Consider the following 14,870-nt stretch of genomic DNA (forward strand, 5'->3'; position numbering starts at 1 on the left):
CAGTTAAATGGTCAATATTTAGCTCATTACCTTGCTCCATACAAACTTTACAAAGCTAATGAATAGACTTATCAATAATTGTTTACCCGAAAATCCCTAAGTGGTAAACACCACCTTGGCCTGTTGGCCATTATTGAAGGCAATAAGTGCCCTTTTTAGCCATCCATTATGATCCATATACTGTTATTGTTAGTAGGCTAATTGCAACATTAAAAATAACACCTCAAAAAAGCTGAAAAAATAAAAAAAAATCAAATAAATAAAAAAAATCATGAAAAAATAAAAAAAATCATTGATTTTTTATTTTTTTGATTTTTTTAAAAAAATCAAAAAAATCGCCAACCCTGCTGTTAAGTAGGTACTTTTTAGATGCCCTCCAACCTCCATATTACATGTGCTGCAATTATTTTGTCAGACATTGATATAGATTGCTTCCTATCAAATGCAGTCATCAAACACTCAATTTGAACTCAATACCATTCATAAAAATTATGGGAATGAAATGACTGAATTTCTGATCTCAATCAGATCAGAGCCTTTTAATTGGTAACTGTATATAGCCCTATGGGTCAACCATGGTGTAACCAGTATTAGGTGGCACTCCGCCAGTGTTGCCACTTATACAGAAATTTTGACAAAGTTATGCGTTTAAATTTAAATGTACTCATCTTGTGCAAAATGAAATTATGAGTGATGGCCATACAAAAAAGTTCAGAGTTCAGAGTAACAAATTTTTTTACAAAAATTACCCTGGAAATAGGCCCATCTGGCAGCCCTGATTTTGTTTGTCAGACAGGAGCACCTTGCACTGCCAAGATACGGAGCAGTTCACTTGGTGGTATAAGTTTATTTGTAGGTTGCTTTTGATGACCTATCTAATTATTCTGGATCAAAACAGGTAAAATATTGATCTGAAACCAAGAATATAGAATGACACCAAGAATATATAATATGTATGACCCCCAGAGGTGGGTAGTAGCGTGCTACATTTTCAGTAGCGGTAGCGGTAGCGGTGCTACATATTTAAGTAGTAATTCGAGGCATTTGCTGCTACAGTGCTACCGCTACGTTTATAGATAAAGCCTTTAGATTTTACTTAATAGTATTAAATATTATTTAAAAAACAGCATGATACATACATAATATAAATTACAGAATAAAACTGTACGAAAGATTTTGGTGTAATGTTGTCAACCTCAGCCTGTAACTAGTGTCGACATGTTAGTTGTTACTTGTTAAGTTGTTACCAGTTACCACTTACAGGTATTTTTTCATGATCAGTTTGCTTGCAGTTATTTTTAGCTTTCACCTTCCCTACATGGATGTCTACTTTGATCTACCAATCTCAAAGATAATTCACATATACATACATATAAAAGACTGATTTTTTATATGTATATGTGGATAATTTTTGAGATTGGTAGATTAAAGTAGACATCCATGTAGGGAAGGTAATACATAAAAATAACTAACTTTTATTTACTGTAGGTATCTAATCCATACGTACTAGTTTGGTTAGGTTAATTGCAATAAAGTTGCATTGAACACTATAATGAACACTATGTTTGAACACTTTGTTTTATTATCATTAAATGTTTCTGAGTAAATCCCAATAGCAGAACAATAAATATTTAGAGATTTCCAATAATTTTGGCTATTGTAGGGGCTAATGTAGCAACGCTACATTTTATTGTAGCGGTAGCGCTCGCTACAATCTAGTGGGTGTAGCGGTAGTGGTAGCACCCACTACGTTTAGAGCATGTAGCGGTAGCGGTAGTGGCGCTACATTTCAAAGTAGCGCTGCCCAGCTCTGATGACATCAAGAATATATATCTCCATTGAGGAGTATCTTGACAGACAAGGTTGCAAGATTTGTGGTTATTTTTTTATTGAGGTTATTTGGATTGAATGGCATACTCTGTCAAGTGTAAGGCAATTAGAGTTAATATACTGAATGCCTACTAATAGCCCTGTAAAAATTTTATCAAAAATTCTACATCAGATGAAAGCTACCTACCATTGACAGTCATTCCATGAATAATGAACTTGCATTTATGTGCAGCTAAGAGTGTGGGCTTGACTGCCTTTGACATGTCGGGTCAAGCTCGATACCGCAACTTATGGGAGGCATATTACCAAGACTGCCAGGGCATCATATTTGTTGTTGACTCAAGTGAGAGACTCAGGCTTGTGGTGGCAAAGGAAGAGCTCGACATCATGCTCGAACATCCTCTGGTAAGCCAAAGTAATGTTTGTTATCAATTGCTTATAGAACTGCAGCTATCAGTTTCATCTCCTAATCAAAAATAAAATTACCATTCAAAGCTTGTATTCTGCATTTGTTGATTTGGTGGTTGATAAATCCTTTATAGATGGGTATGTATACAGTTTTAAAGCGTCATTTAAATCAAACTTTATGAATGTTCTGGCCTTTCTTTTAAGTAACTTTATCTTCTTTAGTTTATTGAGAATTATGTTGATAAGGCAATCTAAAATCAAGTGACTGTAGATCACATAATTCATGAGTATGCCAGTCTTCTAAGAAAAAGTAAATGCATAATGCATGCTATGTTATTACCTTTTTTTTAAATCATTTCTTCATATCCTTATGTTTCAGTTGTTTGCAATAATACCTACCGTATGTTTCTTCTCAGTAGGCCTTATTTTAAATTAGTACTTGATAGAACAACAAGCTACATGAAGTCAGACTTCGAAATCTATATTGAACCTGAGTTGTTCCTCAGTTGTCTATGAGTTGTGGGTCTTGTGTAAAAATAACATTTTGTTTGTATTAAGCACTTTTGTGGTAAAGTTTTACCAATAAATATATCTTTTATGCAATTTCTCTACTCATTAATGATTGATTTCTTCTTTAATACATTCTGAATGTTGTAGTAGTATATGTATACTATATATACAAGTATTTTGTTGGATCTTCAAGTTGTATAATTCAATCCATTTGCTTTGTATATTCACATTAGAATCTTGTATTGCATTGAAAAATTGGTTCCTAATGTAAACATTTTGATTTATAATATAGGGCCTTGTAATGCACTAACCATTTTTGTGTTTTTCATGCTGTAATAGTTGAGCAAATGTTTCAGATCAAGCCCCGACGCTTGCCTATCCTCTTCCTGGCCAACAAAATGGACCTGCGTGACGCCATCAGCTCAGTGAAGGTGTCAGCAGCTCTTGGTCTGGACCGCCTCACTGACAAGCCCTGGCACATCACTGCCTGCAACGCAGTCACGGGCGACGGCCTGCACGAGGGCATTGACTGGCTCTCGCAGATGATCAAAGATGCTGTCGATAAAAATGCCCAAAAATTGTAATGAGTGGAGCAAGCGTAACACTTGTGCCTAGAACTCTGTCAGCAATGTCATTTCTTATTTTACTTGGTTAGCCGATAACTTTCTATCATTGCTTATTTTTACGTTTCAAATAGAGAATGCAATAATTTTTCTCAAAATATTAATAGACTCACAATTGAATCGCAATAGAAAAAGGGGTAATTTTAGATTATGCACATAATATGATAATATGTGATGCACTCTGCATGAATACTGAGAGGAGTCCTCGGAAGTCGGAGTCATGTCAGCCAGGAATAGAACATTAATGCCGGGCACGTGCCAAGCATTTGCCAGTCCAGTCCAATATTCTTCAATGCATTTTCATAGACATTTACACTATAGGCATGGCAGGTGCTTTACGCGGCTGGTGTGAATGCTTCTATAGAAATTCATTTAAGAATATTAGACTGGACCTTGACTGTCACGTGCTCGGCAGTGTTTAATGCATTTTCATAGAGTGTCTAGTAAATCTGAACAGATTTTCTTGCTCTCACAAATTTTTTAGATCTCATTTATAGTGTGAACCCGGCCTAAGTGCTCCTGAGTCTATCAAGGCACGAAGTATTTTCATTACAACCAAAGATACATTTCCTGTTTTTTTTTCAAAAAAGCGAGTGACTTTTGATCTCTTAATATTTAATAGTGTTATTCTATATAGTCTTAATTTTATTTACTTTATTTTCGGGATTTAAACCGAGTTTTTTCAGCATTTTTGACAATAATTTGTGCGTCCATTGAAAATTTTTACTTAGATGTCAAAAGATTTTCTTGCTCTCACAAATTTTTTAGATCTCTTTTAACGAACAAATTAAATATGTTCTGGTTGAATAGCTTCTTGCAAGTCATTGTTGATTGAATATTTCCTCCCGTGCAGACAAGCACCCTGGTAATTCAGATACGCTCTCACCACAACTCCCATAATGATCATCCTATTTTGATAAGTCGAAGTTGTGAAGTTGTTTTTATTCACTGAACATTCTTTTAGCATTTGATTAGTGTACAATGACGAACGTATTCCGTACAATAGATTCTTTTGAATAGTTTCTTTTTTTGGGAGCTACTACCAAAATTAGATTATAATTTAATAGTCTAGTCCACTCAATTTTCGGATTAGTGTGGAATTTTCTTCATAATTTCATGGAATAACTTATATTTACCCAGAATGTCGTTCTAATAATCACTCGTGATAAAATGCTTTGCATAAAATTCCCAGTGAAATTCGTTCCACTCGCCAGATAGTAAATTCAATACTAATAGCTTGGCCATTAATTGAATTTGCACACCTGAACGTCAGTTACGTTAAATTCCCGGGTGAAAAAGTCTTTAAACAAACATCCGTAGCTTGTCTACACCCGTCCTTACGTGTTTGAAGGGCAGCTCTTGCCTGCGCCAAACTCATACGACGAAGGCCTGGACTATGCTTGTGTCTTTCACGGTGTTTGCTTTTTATTGGTAACATGTATCACGGTGTTTGCTTTTTATTGGTAACATGTAATGGCGTATCATTGAAGTATTATTGGTACCAGGTCATTGTAATTTTCTGCACTCGCATTATTACTGCTGGGTCAAGACTCGTACTTATTATTCTACAAGGAATGTTCTAGTCATCTATGATCTCGTTATTTTCTTCTAGTCATCTATGATCTTGCTCTTTGCTTCTAGTCATATGATAGAATAGAAGTGTCGGCGTTGAAGAAATAGGCCCATGGCCTATTGAATCGCTCATATCGCTATGCACAACGCAATTATAACACAGTTTTCCAATTACACATGTGGTATATTGTGCAGCTAATTAATTACAAGCAACGCACGAATATGTTTCTTTGTAAAAATTTCATCTTTTGCTTTATTCTTTATTCATTGCACAAGAACATTAATATTGTTTAGCTAAGACTATTAGTATAAGCTTAAGAGCTGCACGTTTGTGGAACTTTCGAGAATTTTTATGTGCAAATTCTGTCATCTGATTTTGGAGAGTCTTGCTCTTTAGATGGAAGTGAACTTTTTGCCATTATCAGGCCTTTAGATATTGCTTCACTCGACATTGAACCTGAAGGGTTTTCTCTTAGAAACTTTTACATTTCACTTGTGATCATCTCCATAAAAAAACTTGGTATTTCGTGTCGAGCCCTCTTTGTTAACGTAAAGCTATTCATTAGTATTTAAGCAGACTTACCTCATATCTGCATGACCACGCCAGGTTGAGATAAATTCCGTCCATTACTCTGTGATCAGGCTTGTCCAAATATAAGTATGTTTTAAAAGCATGACCAAATGATATCCCAATTCACGACGCTATACGTTTTTCCGAAAGGCGCAGTCACACTCTGTGCATTAATTAAATTGCATGTAGTTTGATATATTTTAATGTTGCTGCGCCGTCTTTGTTCTTGTATGGGCACCTGAAAGATGTACATGAAAATGCTTCCCGTCGCTGCGAGTTTAACTTTGGGATAACTGGAACAATCCTGCTACTTTTGACTGGGGTATTTAGCTCGCACTATTGTAATGCATATACAGACCACGAAATCATTTTCAACGAGAAGGCGTCCAATGGTAATTGGTTGTATGATAGAAACATATTTGTTCTTGTATGGGCACCTGAAAGATGTACATGAAAATGTTTCCCGTCGCTGCGAGTTTAACTTTGGGATAACTGGAACAATCCTGCTACTTTTGACTGGGGTATTTAGCTCGCACTATTGTAATGCATATACAGACCACGAAATCATTTTCAACGAGAAGGCGTCCAATGGTAATTGGTTGTATGATAGAAACATCACATACACTCGCGAGTCAAGCATTTGTTGCCAGGAATGAAATGTCAATCTATACATGCTGCCCAGCGATACAAAAATAAATCGATACTCTAGGCCATAGCACAGAATGGAATGTGTAATACGGCCAGTTCGAAAAAAAACACGCCAGTTTAATTGTACGTTTATCTCGATCGCAAAACGTCGGAATGATGTCAAATCATGTGATATTTTATACGAAAGAGAAAGCTTATTGCAAATGATGGTTTAAAGATTAAGGGTATGAGACTAATCCAAAAGACTAAATTATCACAGTTTATTCTCAATTCAAAATTATTGAATACAATATCGACAAACACTTATTGACTGCGAAACTCATTTTTTTGGCCAAAATTAATCAATTACAAGAATTTCTACTAATCGTCAAAAAGCCGAACCTGGGCTTCTAAGTCTGAAATTCTGAACCTTGGAAACTTGGAGTTTGCGGCAAGTAAGAAGTTCTGATCGCGACGAATTTATTACTTTTAACTGCAATAAGCTTTGAGATCAATGGTTTCTCTCGGTTTGTATCAACTCCGGAAGTTGCAGAACTGGAAGCTAATGAGTTGAACAATATTGAAGAGAAGATTAATTAGTCATGGGAAACACGCGGACATTCTAAGTAGATGAATAATAATACATTGAATATATATTAAGATGGCGGTGATGACACGTCCATAGGGAGACTGAGTCGCAGCTTAAAAATGATCGAATTTGGCGACGTGACGTCGGCGACCACGAGCTGCACTCCGTCACTCAGGCCCAAGTCTGCGCAGCAAAAACAAGGTGAATAAGAAAGATTATAAGACGATAAGAAGGCCGCTTTGTTTTTTAATTAACCCTCTACCGCCGTATGTCACTCTCCGGGTACGCAACTTTCAACTTAAGTTATACGTAAACTATTGAGTGTAGCAATACGAGGACGTTTGTACGCAACAGAGAACATTTTAAAGTTGTCGTACGTGGCGGCAACTATCAGTGCAAGTCATTTTGCGCTCACAAGCACGCATCCTTTTTGTGAAGCAGACTTGTGACAATAGTGCACCGGTTATTAATGTCAGGCGGAATAGGGTTAAAAAATAACACTACTTCAAACTTATAAAATACCGAACAATTAATTTTCCAATTGAAAAGTACTTATTGGTATTCCTCAAATATTGTTCAGGACGTCCTGATTCGAGGATTGCCTGAGGGGAAACTGAGAATCAAGCATGAAGGATCAAAATGATTGCTTCTCGTAGTTGATAATTTCTCCCGGACGAATATTTCATAGAACCAAAAGATATTTAGAACCTGAGATTAATGCTATAAAATTTTACGAATTACAAACCTTCTTTCACTTTTCACTTCAGAGAAGCTCCCGAGCAACAAGTGACTGACCAGAAAACGATGCAATTTTTGTGTTCCCATTACGGTGGGCTATGAAGCACCTGCTAGATATTCTCTTCAGTCAGTGTTCTCACCCTCCCGCACCAAAACAAAAATTAGACAGATCGTTGTGAAATGATCTGTCTACCGACATTTAAAAAATGACATGGAAGCGCATACCGTGAGCCCCACAACCACTCACCAGCTAAAGACATTTTAAGATGTGGTCTAAGTTTTTGTTCTATAGATGCAGGCGAGTGCAGATACAGGGACTTAGTCTTGCCTTCTATCATCGCTTGAATGCCAGGGTTGCTCATCTGCAAGTCACAAGATAAAATTTACATTCATGTCAAGATAGAAAAGTTGAAATTTTTTTACTGATAAAATTTTTTTCTTTTATTATCAAAATTTATTCTGTCTGAGTTAAGTTTTTAACTTTTCTATGCACTTAAGAAGTCTCAAATTTCAAATATTCGACTAATGAACCTGAATATTGACCGACCTTCTCTGTCCGAAGGGAATTATTGCACATTATAGAGAATTTGACCATTAGTGGACATTGGCAAATACAATATTGTTTCATTTATGAGGCAAGTATGAGGAAAAAGAGGTATGAAAGAAGAGCTAATATTTTAGTCAACTCTACGCTAGCGCCAAAAGCAGATTGACAGATTGATATTACAAAAGCTCTTGTGACATAATATGTAGTGCTGGCCAAGATGATGTTTTCAACTCGTTTCCATGAGGCATCAAACTGGATTTTTTGATTTTCGCTTTCAATTCAATTTTTTTCACAGAGATATTATCTGTATATGCGGTAACACTTACTTGATACTGCGGAGAATCTTTCAATTTGTCAATCAGATTTTGTAAGGAGTCTGTAGGAGCCATGGACAGCTCTTGTGGCACCTGGCTGCATACCAAGCAAGTGCTCTGTAAACAAGTTACAGACAAGATGAAGGAATGAGTAAAAAACTGAATGCAAAATGATAAATTAACCATAATGTAGGATGTGTACTTTGGTAACAATCTAACGCGCGTGACCAACATATGAGCGAGTTCTCAGCAGATCACACAACTGAACAAATTTGTCATTCTATATATATTTTAAAATGTTATTTTCAAACGATTAGTCGTGAATGCCTTTTGAGTCACCTTTTTCTCGTGTTCGTAAGTATAGGTGTAGATGCCGTCAGCGTCGTTGAAGACGCAGTAGTTGTTCATGTGGTGCGCGACCTGCGTGGCGACCTTGAGGCACTCTGTGGCGCACGCCGCGGCGATCACGGCGTTCGTGGACGCCACCGCCGGGATAATGTGCTTGATGACGCCCTGCGTCAGGCGGTACGTCACCCCAGTGATATCTGCGACACATAATTCAGACGTCATGGTGGTACTGGCATACAAGCAATTCGGAGTTATACCATAAAAAATGGTGTCAGAACTAGTAATTGAATCAATTTCGAAGTAGTGTGAGTCGTAGGTCTGACAGTATTCCATAAATCTTTCATGGGGCATGATTGTTCTCGATTAAAATCTGAGTAAGGCTCATGTTAGATTGGTGATGATGGTCGAGGTCGCCTGATGACACCCATCAGGCGAGTCATTTTTAATATATCCATGAATTTTTAACACATCCATCCATTTTTAAATCAACCATCATGTATTTCAGGACTGTTACTAGTCATGAAATGTGCTAGTTTTGACCTGTGCTTTTCATGACTGGTGCTAGCGAAGACAGGTGGCAGTGATGACTGACGCTAGTGCTAACTAGTAGCAGTGATGATTGGTGCTGGTGATGGTTGTTGCTACAGAATTTTTTTGGAAGTTATACCAGACACTATTTCAATAACAAACAATAACCAATAGTTTTAGTTAAGTTAACCTGGTACATCAGCAGTCAGTCAGAGCACAGATGTTCAAAATAACAGAAAATTCAGAAGCTAACAAATATAAACAGAAATGAGAAAGTCGGTGCGCAAGAGTAAGGATGAACTCACTGAACTCAGCAGCGCGCTTCAAAGACTGCTCGTATATCCATGAGATGTGCTGGGGGTCATCGCCATCTATAGCGCACTCGTCCCCCCCGAAGGGGTTGTCCTTAGGCCACAGCAGCACCTTCACATACTCTATGCAGTGCTCTGGCAGGCGCGGCGTGTGCGCTATTGTGCACATAGGGAACGTTATCTGCAAACATCGGACCACACATACAATAACATTGGTGGCACCTTGATGGGTCTGCAGATGAGGTACAGTAAGGAGTCTGCAGATGATGTACAGTAACGAGTCTGCAGAGTGAGGTACAGTAACGGGTCTACAGGTGAGGTACAGTAACAGGTCTACAGGTGAGGTACAGTAACGGGTCTACAGGTGAGGTACAGTAATGGGTCTACAGATAAGTAACACTGTAATGAGTCAGCAGAGCAAAACTCAAGAAACTCGTTCTATTTTCATCTTTACAGAGATGGAATAGTTAGGTGAATTTCCAGTCAATAGTGTGCGATCGGAATTTTTATTCTGAAAGTAAAATATTCCCTGCAGTCTAAAAAATTGTGTTAACTCAATGGATTCGCGCAAATAAAAAAAGTTGACAGCAAAATAAATAATAGGCAACAGCAAAATGTGTCTACATTCTTCACCATTAAGTTATTATTATTCATACAGAAAATCAGCAACAGATTTGATGTAAGAACTTTCGTATCCTACCTGCACTGAATAGTAGTGTAGATTGAGGAGACAAGACAAATATAGTAATTCCGTATAAGGCCAAACAAATGAATAAAGCCTAGCAATAATGACTGCTTATGATCATACTTGAGGAGGGAAACTTTGTGAGTTATTCATTATAATCATACTCCGTATATGGTCAATCTCAAACACATGCCTAGCAATAATGACTGCTTGTAATCATACTTGAGGCGGGAAGAGATCAAGCGTGCACTCGATGCAAGCCGTCATGCCAGGCAGCACGACGCGGGCGCTGCCTTTGAAGCCTTCTGTGCCTCCATCAATGAGAGGGATAATGCTGCTCTGCAATGGCAAACATGATTTATTAAGCCATTTTCCATGAAATTGTTAAGAACTTTATGGATTAAAAAAATTGTTCTCAAGGTAAATTTCTAGAGTGCAAAGGATTATCTACCTTGTACACTGAATTATTTAATAACATGCTATTTAAGAGAAAAATTACGTTATTTCAATACAATATTTCTGAAATTATTTTGTACAAAAAATGAAGCAGTTCCAAGAAAACAACAAATCACTTCTCAATGAAAACTAATGTTAATATGCCGTAAAATAAATGGCATATTATAACATGAAAAGGAAACTAATGTTAATATGCCGTAAAATAAATGGCATATTAACATGAAAAGAAAACTAATGATAATATGCCATAAAATAATGTTCAGTGCTGAAAAATAGTCAATTTAAATAAAATAATTTGCTACTTGAAACTCCAGATTTAACAAGCTTAATTTTTCTTGAATTAACTTTCTTACATTCTTAAGAGTTGAATATCTGTCTAGAGATCTACATTTTAGGACAATGCAGTGGATCAAAACGATGAGTGGTGTTAACATCAATACCTGGTCAAGCTCGCCATCTGTGTACTGCAGGAGAGACACCAGCACGCTGTTAATCCAGCGCCGCGCCACCACCGAGTCCAGGCCACACACAATAATGTGGAACTGCTGGTACCAGGACTCATCAAAGTCTTGGATTTTACAATAGTGTCTGGGAAACTTTTAAGGTAAAATTTACATCATCAAATGATCAATTTGATGGTACGCAGTCCATGAGAATTATCCAGAGTAATACAATCATAATCATATGTACATCTCTTGGTCTATAAACTTCAAGATCCCCTCAAGTAACAAGTACCCAGAGTTTGGTTAGACACACCAACCTAAGGGCTAAGGCCATGCTGAAAGCCCCACTAGTGACACTGAGAAATGAACTGAGCTTACCAAGGCTTGAACCCATTGCTAGCTTCTCTCATTTTGGTGCAGTCATGATTGTGCAAACAGTGACATTAACCAATGTGCTTCAGAGACGCAAATAGTTACATGAACTTTCATTAAAAATCTTTCTAAAGGATTGGTCATTAGAGCAATTGTCAATGGACATGTCAACAGGTTTTTTGTACAACCGAATATAGAAATTTTATTTCACTTGGAAGGAAGATTTACCGTATATCAAAGAGGTTATCTAAAATTGTACCACTAATACATTATACATAGGTACATTTATGTATGGAATGGTTCTTTTGTAAGACCAAAAATAATACTTTTCTTCTTTGAACATGAAGAAGAGTAAATCAAGTAAAGTGTTTCATCAAGTAACTTGCTCATTAAAAGGCAAACATCAACATTGATAATGAAATCCAATTGAATACTGTAACAATCAAATCATGCTTTCTATTCAACTTCTAGTAACAAGTTTCAACTATGGTAGACTCCACACTGGAGAATCGTGTAAATAAGTAAAAATGTAATGCATTCACCACAAAAATCTGATTGCCATCCTAAATTGCAGTTAGTCACAGATTCCAAATGATTGCCATATCACAAATATGTCTGAAATTTCAAAAATTAGTGCAATTAAATGCTGAAAAAACTTTTGGGCAGCTCTCCATTCTTACATTATTGTTAAAAAAATTGGTTTTCATTACAATGAAATAATTAAAAAAAAATTTAATGATGATACTTGAAGCAATAGAAAAAAGAAGAATCTTGGATGGTATTTTAATGCGATATTTATTAATTTCTTCCAATTACAAGTTGTAGTCCCTTTTAAATTTAATATAAGATTGAAAATAATACATAAATGCATTTACTTTCAAATTCATGAGTGAGGTGAGAAAGCTCATGATAAAGTTATTTTTGTCAGTTTGTTCTGAATAGTAAAATTCATGAACAAGTATTTTCTGAATACTAGAATTTTATCATTCATGCCTTATAAACTACGAGATTAAAGGATACGGAGTAATTTTACAGCTGTCAACCCTGCTGTTGATGAATTCAGCAGCCACCTCTGCCTTGGGTCGACCAATATCTTTCTTGCGGAACAAGAACTGTCGGTTTAGATTTGACAAGTCGATAGTGTCCATGTCAATGACGTGGATGTCTCCAAAGCCCAAAAATGCTAGATTTTTAAGGAGATCACAACCCAGTCCTCCTGCACCTGCAACACAAACATGAAGATGACTATTAAAGATAGGAGCCTCATATTTTATTGAGTAATTCATTAATAATCAAAAGTTATATTCTAACCTTGGGACACTGAGACATAATTTTTTTCCTCATATTCAAATGACTACCTACTAAGGCATAAAGTTTTTTTATAACAAGCTGGCTAACACTATATTACAAATAAACAAACTTTTATGAGATATCTTGTAATTAATTAGATGGAATATTCCATTTGAATACTACCCACCGGTAGTGACCAATACTGTATGTAAAGATTATTGATAAATTTCTGTTGCAATAAAATAAGTTTACAAAAATTTAAAGAACAATACTCATGGTTAGACAATAAGAATATTACTACAATCAAAATACCGTGAGCCAATTCAAAATAAAAATGATTTTACACATGAAGCAAAGAAGTACCATAACTAACTTACCCACAACAAGAATTTTCAAATTGTGAAGTAAAAAGTCCAAAGCTTCAGGGGAGGCTTCAAAACTTTGAGGAGTGAATGGGCCTGGACGTTCCAACAACTTTCGCAGATCAGTCCAGCGAGAGGAAGTTTCACTAGACATTTTACTACTTTTTAAAATGATATTTATAGAAATAATAATCAAAAGCTGCACACAGAATTGAAATAGTATTACAGAATGAAAACATGCCTAAAGAAGGGACAGCAATTTGGAAAGCAGTTCAATGATCTGCTTATTGGGACATTCTCCACCTTGCTGCAGCCAATGAGGTTAGGTCCAGCAAGGTTTGTTTGGGTGGAGAGTCGAGGCACCTGTGAAGGAAGGTGTATGCTGAGGTATAGATGCCATGAAGACCATAGGTACTGGCTGGAGCAATAGCTGTTGGCTGATGATGTACATGGCTCTCAGCACTTCAAAGGCTAAGTTCAAAGGCTAGATCATCCTACTCAGATCATCCAGCCCTGCTCAGATGCATGCTTGCCAACAGGAAGAATATGAAAGTGATGCACAACATGCAAGCATTAATTCTGGCTAATAAATAAGCCTCTCATGTGCTCAGTGTACTTTTTGGCATAGCAGAGGGAGGTGCAATGTAGTAGGCTTCCTGTATAGATATATTACCTATCCAAAATTCTACACTGCCATAGCGCTTATGTTGCCAGCCTTAAAAAATGTTTTGTTAACAAAATTTTGCAGCAACTTTCTAGTGCATGTGGAGGAGCTTCTTTGCTATTATGTACCTAGCAATCAAACAACAAAACTAACTCTTCTATTAATAAGTGTAATTCTGTCCAGTAAAGGTTGAGTCTAGGAGACTAGAAAGTGTCTTTATTTCTGTTATGCATTTTGAAAAGAAAAATATTTTGAATCATGAACCCTAATTGCCCCCTTTGTCTCATGCTACAACCTTGTGCCTAATGATTTCTGCCCTCCATACTGTTAAGTACTTTTTAGATGCCCTCCAACCGCCATATTACATATGCTGCAATTATTTTGTCAGACATTGATATAGATTGCTTCCTATCAAATGCAGTCATCAAACACACAATTTGAACTCAATACCATTCATAAAAATTATGTGAATGAAATGACTGAATTTCTGATCTCAATCAGATCAGAGCCTTTTCATTGGTAACTGTATATAGCCCTATGGTCAACTATGGTGTTTTTTTTTATTATAACTAACTTATACAGAAGTTTTGACACAGTTATGTGCTTAAATTTAAATCTACTCATCGTGAGCAAAATGAAATTTTGAGTGATGGCCATACAAAAAAGTTCAGAGTTCAGAGTAACAAATTTTTATACAAAAATTACCCTGGAAATAGGCTCACCTGGCAGCCCTGATTTTGTTTGTCAGACAGGAGCACCTTGCACTGCCAAGATAATGGAGCAGTTCGCTCGGTGGTAAAAGTTTATTTGTAGGTTGCTTAATGATCTATCTAATTATTCTGGATCAAAACCAGTAAAATATTGATCTGACAGCAAGAATATAGATCTCCATTGAAGAGTATCTTGACAGACAAGGTTGCAAGATTTGTGGTTATTTCTTTATTGAGGTTATTAGAAATGAATGGCATTCTCTGTCAAGTGCAAGGCAATTAGAGTTAATATACTGAATGCCTACTATTAGCCCTGTAAAAATTTTTATCAAAAATTCTACATCAGATGAAAGCTACCTACCATTGACAGTC

At 36.4% G+C, this 14,870-nt stretch overlaps 2 protein-coding genes across 2 annotated transcripts in view; one reads left to right on the plus strand and one right to left on the minus strand.

Moving 5' to 3' along the window:
* Positions 1-3,830, plus strand: part of LOC108673008 (ADP-ribosylation factor-like protein 6) — a 7,032-nt gene extending 3,202 nt beyond the window's left edge. Inside the window, exons 2-3 of the mRNA XM_018160772.2 lie at positions 2,063-2,235; positions 3,105-3,830. Of these exons, the coding sequence (XP_018016261.1) occupies positions 2,063-2,235; positions 3,105-3,332 (401 nt within the window). The 3' untranslated portion in view covers positions 3,333-3,830. The remainder of the gene's footprint in view (positions 1-2,062; positions 2,236-3,104) is intronic.
* Positions 3,831-6,403: 2,573 nt separating this feature from the next.
* LOC108673009 (NEDD8-activating enzyme E1 catalytic subunit) lies at positions 6,404-13,474 on the minus strand. The gene is made up of 9 exons (XM_018160773.2): positions 13,140-13,474; positions 12,493-12,694; positions 11,098-11,245; positions 10,424-10,540; positions 9,511-9,697; positions 8,669-8,874; positions 8,342-8,446; positions 7,716-7,830; positions 6,404-6,913 (listed from the first exon to the last, which is right to left on the minus strand). The coding sequence occupies exons 1-9, from the start codon at positions 13,276-13,278 to the stop codon at positions 6,798-6,800; spliced, it is 1,335 nt and encodes a 444-aa protein (XP_018016262.1). The 5' UTR covers positions 13,279-13,474; the 3' UTR covers positions 6,404-6,797.
* Positions 13,475-14,870: the final 1,396 nt, after the last annotated feature.

This window comes from Hyalella azteca, unplaced genomic scaffold (assembly GCF_000764305.2).
Source record: "Hyalella azteca isolate HAZT.00-mixed unplaced genomic scaffold, Hazt_2.0.2 contig11437, whole genome shotgun sequence".
Lineage (NCBI taxonomy): Eukaryota > Metazoa > Arthropoda > Malacostraca > Amphipoda > Hyalellidae > Hyalella > Hyalella azteca.